Below are 11,741 nucleotides of genomic sequence, written 5' to 3' on the forward strand. Positions count from 1 at the left end.
ACTATGGGATCTCTGGAGTTTCTGGTCTTTCCTGAGCCCCGCACAGCTTCCATAGGAGAGAAAATCTGGCAGCAGCTGACATTAGGAGAAGAATCATCCATCATTACCGTGTCCTAACTTTGCAGGATCCAGTTCCCTCCTCTATTAGTGCAGCGTTGTCCGACATGTGTCACTTAACTAAGAATCCACCAGGGACACAAATCATTATCCCTTCAAATCCTAACAATGTCCAGCCCCAGTCACCAGGGGGGATTTGGTTACCATGCTGTTAACTATTTTTTTTCCTGGAGGAAACGGACAGAAAGTCCTGACGGGAGCACGGAGCAATCCGGGATTGGGATAATATTGGGTGTGCAGAGGATTCCTGAAGCTTTTCAAGTGAGAAATCTGAACCTTTAAGAACTAATAAATTAGCACCTGCAGCACCTCTTCCTCCAGGGAAGAATTCTGGGTGGTAATAAGTAGTTTAACTATCTAAACATGTCACGGACATTTGATAATAATCCTGTGTGATACAAAAAGTCCTCCATTTGTCTGGCTGGGAACAGAACATTCATATGCCTTCTGCAGATGGAAGCCTGGGAAGTGTACGGTGCCCGGCATGCAAAGGTGCCCAATATTAAAGCTTGTTGAGGGATGGCTGTGTCATTGTCACTATTGGTTCTTATGTCCCATTCCCTTTATCTTTCCACTCATTCTACCATAAACCTGTGCAATGTAGTGGTGTGCTGGCAGTCTGATGAATATAAAAGTCGGCGCACCCCCAAGTGTGCATTACTACCCCAGCTGGTAAAGAGGCAGCAAACATCTCAAAACATGTTGTGGTTGTTACTACAAAGGAGTTTTGCTGTTCATATTCTATTACTACCATACAGGCCATACAGGCACCAAACAGGCCACATGAGTCTTCCCAACAACCCCACCAGAGTATTAGTATTATTATTACGCAGCGCTGTGCAGGATTTCCAGCACAGACACAGACACAGGAGGAGGAGAGGACCCTGCCCCGAAGAGCTTACAATCTAGGGGTAAGAGAAATAAACATTGAAGACCATTTCATAGTGCAGCTAAGAGATGCTTTCTAATGAACACACTTTATTCTGGGGCGATAATATCCAGCTGATATGATGGCGATATGCTCAGATCTTACTTCTTGTCTCCTCACATACCATCAGCAGACAGCACAGCCTATAGGCAGAGAAAGAAGAACCCAATATTGGATCAGCAAACTTCTTTTTAGCTGGTAGGGCCTGATTTCTATAGTTTAATATATTGTATACCATACAAGGTGTCTGGTGCTGCATGAATGATGGGCATGGTGAATGCCGAGTGTTTCTATTCTTCCCTCGTGGCTGTTGGCTGCTATGAGTTCGGTAACATGAAATCTCAGGGGCAGTTGGTACTGGAAGGTTGTGATTGCAGGATGGGCAATGGAGGAGATATCTATGAAGTGATCTCCCCAGCTGGGCGCACCACTAGGCACTTTTTAGTAACCATCCGGCTGTTTTTGGGTGTTACTGAAAAGCTGTCTCCCAATACAGGGGCTGCCACGCACCTACAGCTTCTTCTCACCCAGCTTAAAAAAAACCTAGGGGGAGAATACAGCTATAGTGTATTAGACCTATGATCTACGCTGGTTCACTACCTGAAATGCTGATGGATCTCCACAATGACAACCAGCCCAACATATCTTATAAATAAAAGCAGCAGCTAATGGGTACTGCTCCAAACCAGAGCTAGAACCAGGCTCAGATTAGGATCCAGGAGCCTGGGGCCCAGTGCACATCCCACGGGCCCAGCTACTAAAGTCATGTTGCTGTAGTAAACAAGGAAAAGTGCACAATGGGTCTGAGATTTGCACATGCCTGGCACCTCACAGGGGAAAATATGTTTGCAGGCATTGGTATCTGATCCATGCCATTCTAGAACATGCTAATAGCGAGGCTTTTCCTGTGCCAATTGCAATTCTTATCAATGTAAATTGTAAAAGACTGGAGGGGGCAAAAGCTGCTTCAGGGTACTGTTTTTCCTTAATCTCTCTGCTCCAGATGGTATAAGGACTTCCCTGCCAGCTGCGGGTGCCACGGCCACAAGGGACTCATTGTCATCCCCTTACTGGAATTGGGAAATGAGAAAGCCCCACCATTGCTGAATCTTGACTTTTTTTTTAATTCTCAAAAAGCTTTATTCCACAAAAGAGTACAGTGCAAACAATGCAGCCAGCAATGCCAGTCTGCATTATATGTAATAGTTGGTGATGTGGCTTCTCTTTTCACTTTCAATATCTTCTCAGGGCTGCAGTTATCACATAATGACTAATACTTTATAACAGCCATGCAAAGTTTCTAAAAGCAATGTTCCAAACCCTGGAGTACGGGCGACACAAATGTAATATCGGCCCCTATAAAGACCTTCCACGCTCTATAACTTCACAAGGATTAAACAAAGCTGAGTGTTATTGTACAGCTTTCTTTAGGCGTAACTCCACTTCTGGGTCATTAATGTGCTTGGAAAGGCGTTGAACAAACTTTGTTGCCGATTCCTGTTACGGTTCTGCAGAAATAGCCGCCTGGCTGTCCATGGTCTTTCCAAAATGATTGCTGAACGGGGGGAGTCCGGTTCAATATACCTTCCTGATGCACGCTTGGTGCCCTGATGAGAAAGGTTACAGCGTCACCATCCCTGAAGGAGTATTTCCCAAAGGGGAAATTGATAGTTTGAAGTGCAATTTGACTTTCCTAGTGCAGACTTTGGGGAAAATCAGTGAGCCAATCAAAGAAGCAGAAGCAGCTCCCGGGGAAATTCTTCATACTAACAGTACCCAGAATGCCCCCAGGATCCCACATTGCATTGAACTTATTGACAGACTTCAGAAACTTAAAGCAGCTGTAGACTGAAATGGAAAGTAAATTGGTAAAATTACATAAAAAAAAACAATCTGTGCAGAAATTATATATATATATTTCCCTAGCCTATAACTTAAGTATAAATGACAACAATGAACATAAAAATGTAATAATCAATACACTGTATTTGTAATAGAAGCAGTGCAAGTACCTAAAATTAGGGGTTGATGCTGACATCTAGTGGCAGGAAAACGTATTGCAGGTAACAGCTCCAGGCTTAAGGTGAGCACTTCAGCAAAAGCTGTTCCTAATCATATCTAAAAACAAGTTGTTTAAATTTTACTAAAAGATTATCTTTTCCAGACTTCCAGGTAGCAGAAGAGGATTCTAGGTATCAGCACATGTGTGATGGTCACCATCACTAGAGGGGTCACCAGCAGGGGGAAGGAGATCCTGATTCCTCTATATAGATAGAATTGTGGGGTCACCATCACTAGAGGGGTCAAAGAAGATTGAGAAATTTGCAAAAAATAAATGTAAAAAGACAGAGGGATAAAAACATATCAGGGGGAATTGCAGGAGACTTTTGATGGACGAAGAAACTGAAACCTTTAATTACATGAAGGGTATGAATAAGGTTTAGGAGGGCAAAATGAAGAAGACAGGAAAAAAAAAACTCTGAAAATTAGTGGAATTGTGTTCACATAATCATAGAAAGGTAATTTAGTGAAAGATTATTAGGTGCAACAGGAAGTGACAATGCACATTTTAGGGACAAACATAGATCTATACTATACAAAGATTTCAAATCTTGGCCAGCTCCGACCTTTTCCCACTGCATCTCATTAACTCAGCGCTATGTCTGGTGAGTGCAGTGGATTAAAATATAATTTCTTTTTTCTTTTAATGTTGGCAATTTACTAATAAAACGACACAACAAAAACAATAACAATAAAACAAAGTATAATAATTCTAGTGTTTATCTAGACGTTGGCAGGCCATACTGGGAATTGTAGTTACAGGTATCCAAGCCTACGGTATATCTTGGCAGATGGCATAGTGCAGAGAGCTGTGGCACCACTCTTGGCTGCTCTATGCCAGTATCTTTGTACCCGACATCAGCCACATGGTTCCTCGCCGGCCTCCGGACTCCAGCTAATGAATGAGTGACAATTCTGGGGCAGCCAAGCTCACCGAGCTGTATGCCGACTCTGCGTGGTTCTCCAGTACTGCAACCTCCCTGCTCCTAGGAAGAAAACCTCCAAATCCTCAACTAGCGGCGCTGCTGCCCGCCGGCAGCTGCTGCATTAACACCGCGCGTAATGAAGATTGCGGAGAGCGTCCAGAAATAAAGACCCGTTTAATAATTCACAAGGACAGGGACTGCGCGCTCCTAACAAGCCGTTGTTTTATGAAGCAAGGTTAACATTTTTACTCGATTCGCTCAGATATTGCTGTCTCTCTGGGGCCCATTTCAGGACCGGCTGCGAGATAAAAAAATAAAAAAAAAAAGAATAAAAAACAACAACAAACGAGGAGCGCAAAGTTCCCGACTCAGCACTTTGCGCTATTATTTGAGAGAATAAGGTTAACCCCTTGCGAGGACCGGCCTTGACAAGTCTTCTCGCGCAGCAGAATCTGTCGCAGTCAGCAGTCTCATCGCACACAATTACAAGGCGCTATCCATCATCCTGACCGGAATGCTTTTCTGACACTCTGAAAAGAGACGCGCTAAGCAGTTTCGCTAATAGAATAAATATTCTAAATTTCTCTTTTATATTTTCATTTAAATTGGAATATTTTAAAAAGTAATTGTGTGTGCTGTGCTGCAGGGAGGGGGCTGATTCTCTTTCTCGCCCTCTGTTACCATTGCAATGGTCGCCACTTATTCTTACGCCCTGTGAACTCGACCTGACCCCAACACTGACCCCGTGCCCACCTTGTGACACAACTCTACATTAAACCTGGCACAACTAAAATTTCGATATATATGTGCTTTCCATTATTAAGGGTAACTCTCCAGCCGCTTAGCAGGGCATGCTGGGAATTCTGACCATAACGGAATCTTCTAACTTTTTGTGATAACAATATTATCCGGAACCAAAATTCTGTCTGTTGCAGAGTTCTCTTAACATTCCTATACATTCTTTATATAGCACCGACAAATTACGCAGCGCTGTATAAAGTCCATAGTCATGTCCCTAGCTGTCCCTCATAGGAGCTCACAATCTAATGCCCCTACCATAGTCATATGTCAATAACATATACATAAAACATTCTTTAATATGCATTATCCAATTCTTCATATCATTGAAGCAAGATTAAGTATGCATAATCTGTCCTTAACATGTTTCACTATTGAGCTTCTTCCGAAGGACATTTCAAGAAGTCGTATAAAGTTTTAGAGTTTTAGATTGCTTTTTTTCTTCCAATATCAAGCTCCAAATGGTTTCTATAAACCACTTGCTGGAAATGTTGTTTACCATATATAAGATATAAAAGATAATGAAATATCGCTCTATTATGTTATATATATATATATATATATATATATATATATATATATAACATAATGGAGAGTATTACTGATATTTCATTATCTTTTATATCTTATATATGGTAAACAACTTATATATGGTAACCAACACATATATATATATATATATATATATATATATATATATATATATATATGTTCAGTCTTTACCCTCTCCTGAGGAGGCCATATGGTGAAACGCGTTGGGAAAAAGGGACAACCTAAATTTTTAAATTTTGTATTCTGAGATCTAATTGAACCATACTCAGTTTTTGAATAATTTTTCACTTATATTTGGATGTTAGCTCAGTAGAGCTTTGTATAGCTTAGGATGCTAAAACTCTACATTTCTTCAGCAAAAATATTTTTATGCTGCCTAAAAAAGCCGTTCCTATCCTTTTTTCTCTTCTATTTGCTTACAACTAAAGACAGGGAAAGGTCCTCCCTGGGGTTCCCCTACCTTCTTTCCTGCACTACCCAGGCAGGAATGATAACCATTTAGCCACCACCACGGAGACCGGGTCAGTGCTGATACCAGAAACTGACCCCGAGAAGTTGTATGCAGTTATTTATGGTGTAGAAATTATACAAAAGTGGCTACAGAGAAGCTGCAGGAGATCAGTTTGCTATACAATGGAAGGTAATATAACATATATTATAATCATTTATGATATACAGTAAACAAAGCAAAATAAAAGGGTATATCTGTTGTAATTAATTCAATGATAAAATGTGAGAATACCAATTCAGTCATCTCTGGTGTGTTTGTAGCAAAGTGTGTATAAATAAAATCCATATCCTCCTATTGTGTGATACTTCCCCCACCTCCTAGATTGTAAGCTCTTTAGGGCCTTCAGGGTCCTCTCCTTCTCTTCTGTGTTACTGTCTGTATCTGTCTGTTATTTGCAACCCCTATTTAAAGTACAGCGCTGCATAATATGTTAGCGCTATATAAACCCTGCCTATTATTAATAATAATAAAATTATGTGGAAAGTTTCTGTCTGCACTTCAATTAAAGTGCACAGGGACAGAGGAACCCTCGGCCAGCAGAGCAATAACAGGGATATACAAGACAATGGCTATCTACACACAGGGAGGAAGCACTGAGCACAATTTACAATTTGCCACCAAAGCAGTTCTGGACACAGAGAGTGCGCATAATCCAAGCTTTGATTTTTGCCATATACGTTTCCTAATCCTCGGGCTCAGCCACAGTGACAGCTCCTGATCGATTACTCTGGGTTCCAATATTCTCCCTTCAGAGAGGGGAGGGAACGGAGAGGGCCGGAGCCGTGGCTCTACACTACAATCTCATATGGGGTGACTATGGCAGAACAGGCAGCCGCTCCTGGGCCCTCGGAGGAAGGTAGAGCCAATCACAACATACAGTATTACATATAAAGAATAATGTGTTACTTATGTTTTATCAAGTCATGTTTTGTATTCCAACTCAGGAGTTTCAGTTTTTAGCACAGGTGCAAATGGTACCTAATCCCAGGGTGTATTAAACATTTCTAGGGCTTGTCCTTCCAGCACATTTGGGTAGACTGACCTTTCTGCTTTTTCAAAAATACATTTTGGGAGTCCGTAGGTATTTACCCCCATTTGTGAGGTCAGGTGCTGATGGGAGCAATTCGCCCCCATTGGTGAAGTCAGGTAGTGATGGTGGGGATTTGCCCCATTGATGAGGTCAGGTAGTGATGGTGGGGATTTTGAGGTCAGGTAGTGATGGTGGGGATTTTCACCCTACTGGTGAGGTCCGGTGCTGATATTGGATGAGAAGACCGGGTTCATCATTCTAATTCACCCCAAAGGTGTTCAGTAGAGTTGAGGTCAGGGCGCTGTGCAGAACACTCTAGTTCCTCCACACCAAACTGCTGGCTCCATGTCTTTATGGAGCTGGCTTTGTACCCCAGGCACAGTCATGGGGGAACAGAAAAGGGTCTACACCAAACTGTCACCACAAGGCTGGAGGATAACAATCGTCCTCAACATCTTTGCAAGATGAAGTATTAACAAATTTCAAATGTCTTCCAAAATGTTGTGAACTGAGGTAGTTCCCAGTTCTCATCATTTGGAGTGGGGTTCACATACTAGTAAATGTTCCAGGGATTATAGCACTATGATTATCTCTTACCTTGGCTCCCATGGGACAGTAACCCTTGAGGAAGTCCTGACAAACCTCAGCCTTCCTGGAGACGTAGACATGGCTGTATGGACAGTCTGTTTTGTGACAAATCCCCTTCAAAAAGTACGAACACACCGGCATCTGGAGAGACAGGACATAATCCTCAGTGACAGGTCTATTTTATACGATTCAATCACATGCAATCGCAGAAAAATCTAATAGCGGCAAACCAATCACCACCAACTCTATTCATAAAAAGCTCATGAAGTATTTATATCTGTAGACATAAAACCAAAATAAATGTCAGTAACAGAAATAGGTATATAAGTAGCATCAGATTAAAAATAAAAAACACTTTGAAATGAAAAATATAAGAAATCTAGCTTCCCTTGTCTCCCTGCCAATATCAATAGGCTGTGCTGGCTCCCTCCAGTCCGTAGAGGGCTCTGTGCACAGAAAAGTTCCTGGTCAAAGGTCCAAGGGTGTCAAGAAATGGTAAAATATTTATAACGTTGTGTTATACTACCAGTGGCATGGCACACTGTCAAGTATACAAATAGGAAAAAAAAATTAAAACAGGAGATCAAATGATTAAATACAATTACCAACGTGTTTCAGGGGTCACAACATTCCCTTCTTCATCAGGGCTTGGATAGCGCATGCATCTAAAAAAAACTCGAAGTAACAGGCTGGTTTGTTGAATCATCTGATGAACAATTCAAGTTTTATTCCTGACTTTTTTTGTTTGTTTTGGTAACTTTAATGTGATTTTACTACTTCCCAGACACCCCTGTGGGCCCTAGATGTACGTTAAAAGCAGCCTCACAGGGGCCACGTGCTTTATAAATTAAACCAATCTGGGCCAATTCTTTATAACAGGCCATTACTGCCCCAGATGCCTCATCAGGATTTTGGGCCATTTTCAGGTATATAGTTAGGCATGGATGAATTAATCCTTAGCAATCCCCAGACAGCGAATGATGCCCCTATAAGCCTTTTACCAGAAACTTTCAGGGTGAGTTTTACCTCTGCTTGGTCTTCCGGAAAGTGAGCCATCCCTTACACGGCACTATAATTCCTCCATAATCTGGGAGCCGTAAAGCGGGGGATTAATGGGGACACAATCACCTCCTAAACTGCCTCATCCCAGAATTACAATGTGATCAGGAATGGATAATAAACTCATAAAGCGCAGGCGATGGGGCTTTCAATCACACACATCTTTCTCTGGTGCTGTAAACCTGACATGCTCACGGCTTTCACCTTGTACAGGAGAGGAACACGGGTGAATACATACCGGGATTCACGCTCAGCTCTCTCAGGGTCACCAAGGTGAGGAAAGGTGCTACACATGGAGAACCTAACACCCAATTATTAAAAGTATAAATACCCTTTAAAATCTTGTTACATTCAGAATATTTTTCTTTAAAGGCTGGATGACTTTTGTTTGACACAAAGGAGTCTATTTATAAATGTTTTCCCCCAAGATTCACCCCATAGTTACACTTTTACATTAGATAAAAATAACTTACCAAGCACTACACTATTCTAACTGAATCCAACGTGAGAAAGGCTCGGTGAAAACTTTTATTAATAAGTTAATAAGTTGATGACCCCTAAATGTTTTTTTAATTGACAGGTGATTCCTACAACTACCAGGACCCTCCAATCAGTACTTACTGTACACCTCCCCAATTGAAGAGGAAGAATATGGTAGTCAGTAGTTTCCTTTATATTTTTGAGGCTTTTACCCTTTTTCTTTGGTCAACCTCTTACCCCCACCCCTCGTCAAACAAAATCACCCCCAAACCATCAAAAGTGTAGCAGCACCACCCCTGAGAAGGTTAGAAAGGGAAGGAATTGAATGAGATATTTACGGTTGACTTTGTTTTAACTGCATAGATTTCACTCACCTGCTGTTCAGGTAAGGATTTCAGAAAGTGAGGAGGAATTTCCAGGACACAAACAGCATTATATACAAGACAGAAGTGTTTTAGGGCCCAGTCACTCCACAAGGATGGGTTGAGGTCTATTACACAGCCCCTTTGTCCTGCAACTACGAACACTGCAAGGAACTAGGACAGGAGGCATTTGATCACCGAGACACAATGCAATGTGCCAAGTTGCAATACAGCATGCATGCTTTGCGGAGATTCTATATACAGTGATCTCCAGCCCATTTTAGTTGGGCGCAGCGCACAGCACTTTTCAGTAACCACCCGGTTGTTTTTGGGTGGTTACTGACACAATACTGGGGCCACCACCTAGCTACAGATTCTTCCCACCCAGCTTAAACAAAATTGAACACATTCACAAATAATGGCACCACATGCTACAGGGCATGTAAACCACATTGCTGAATGTTGCATTACACATTTATGTGGATGAGTTCTAAGTGTTCCAACCCCCAATGCAATTATTACACATAAAGCCAATGTATTTCCTTACATAGCCTAAACCAGCAGTCCCCAGCCAAAGAGAAGGACCCCGCTGGGGGCGGGCCCAACGGCCAGAGCCGTGGACCATATCCCCCATTGGGGTTGCCGGTTCAGGAAAGTGGGAAGGTTGCATCACTGAAGGGGATGTTTCAACCTCTTTGAGCGACACCTGGCTCTCCGTGCATGTGCGGTCCAGAGCCTGAAAATTTATTGTTCCACCGGTCTAAAAAGGTTGGCGACCACTGGCCTAAACAAAGCTCCCAACACCTTATTAGGACCTAACTGCTATTGGTGTCCCTGGTGAAGACTTTTACCTAATAAACTGTTTGGTTTCTACATGGGATGTGTGAAGACCTCCATGAAAGAGACACAACACGGCAATAAATCCCCAATGTCTCCTCACCATGAGTGTTGTTACCTGGACAGAAGGTGCAGTGTTCTACCTAGGCCCTTTTAGCTGGGCACACCGCACAGCACTTTTCAGTAACCACCCGGCTGTTTTTGGGTGGCTATAACTAATACAGGGGATGCCACCCGCCTACAATTTCTTCCCACCCACCTGGGTGTTTTTTTAAACTTCATTGGAAAGATTTTTTCATTAGCTTGTCTCAGTGACCATACAGAAGTAATGGAACATCCCCAAATCTATAGCGCCAACATATTAGGCAGCACTGTACATTAAATAGGGGTTGCAGATGACAGACAGAAACAGACAGTGACAGAGGAGGAGGAGAGAACCATGCCCCTAAGAGCTATGACAATCTCACGGGTGTGCACAGAGTGCCCCCTTAACACACCGAGTGCGATGCTCCTTCCAATTACATGAGAAGTAGGTGGATGGCGGTGAGTTATGTCACACATTACGGAGCTCTGAGAGTACGCAGCCTTCGCAGGCGCCCGGCTAATGAACCCGAAAGTCGACGAGGCTTTCCAAATTGCTCACCGCAGACTTCTCTGTTTTGCTTATTTTTATTAGAGAGAAAAATGCTGAATCGTGGGAAGTCCCTCAAGAGGAAAAGCTGTTGTAACAGCAGCGGGAGAGGTGGAGGCGGCCCAGGGAGAGAAGTCGCCGAGTAACCTCTCCTATCGGAAGACATTCATAGGCGTTTACGGCACTCAGTAAATCCCCGTACCCAGCGAATTCTGGGCAGCCGCAGACACAACACTCCCGACATTAAAATTAATAGCGGTATCTGATGGGAGAGCTGCACAAATGAGCCTTATCTATTACCCAGCTGGAAAGGATTTCTCTATTATATCAAATTATCTCCTGGGGGAAAGAGACGCCTCGTAACAATACTTTATCGCTGGACGCCGCAAAAATCAGGCTTCTCTTCCCTTCATATCACTGCACCCTCTACTATCTTTCCTGGTGTCATTAAAGAGGATCTATGATCTTCTATGGGCGAAATATTAACAGAAATGTCTGATCAGATGATAATCCGGATATCTAAGTGGACCTGTCTAACTAAAATCTGCAAAGAATAATTTCCTGGCATCTCCCAATATACAGTGGACCTCCAATACAGTGACTTTGTCTAAGCTGAGATGATCATCTCAGTTGGCTGCAGGTAGGAGGAAGCAATTTCTCAGTCTCCTCTTCTTCGGGAATCAGACTGCAACATCAGCAAGTCACAAGTTTAAAGGTTGCACCAGGGCTGATCTGTGTCAGACATTTTTACATGATATATGTTCAGTTCAGTCTCTATCCTCCCGAGGAAGTCATACGGCGAAACGTGTCAGAAACAAAGACAACCCTATGCTTTGGATACGGAGATGATTATATAACCAG

General features: G+C 42.6%; 1 protein-coding gene across 2 annotated transcripts in view; it reads right to left on the minus strand.

The window, feature by feature from the left end:
* The window catches only part of ZC3H3 (zinc finger CCCH-type containing 3), a 104,222-nt gene that overhangs the window by 28,918 nt on the left and 63,563 nt on the right, over nucleotides 1–11,741 (minus strand). For both annotated transcript variants that reach the window (XR_011920743.1, XM_072410534.1), the window contains exon 9: nucleotides 7,521–7,652. Coding sequence is in view for 1 of the 2 variants with exons in the window: in XM_072410534.1 (XP_072266635.1) it covers nucleotides 7,521–7,652 (132 nt within the window). In the remaining variant the exon portion in view is untranslated. The remainder of the gene's footprint in view (nucleotides 1–7,520; nucleotides 7,653–11,741) is intronic.

The sequence above is a fragment of the Pyxicephalus adspersus genome, chromosome 5, assembly GCF_032062135.1.
Source record: "Pyxicephalus adspersus chromosome 5, UCB_Pads_2.0, whole genome shotgun sequence".
NCBI classification, from domain to species: domain Eukaryota; kingdom Metazoa; phylum Chordata; class Amphibia; order Anura; family Pyxicephalidae; genus Pyxicephalus; species Pyxicephalus adspersus.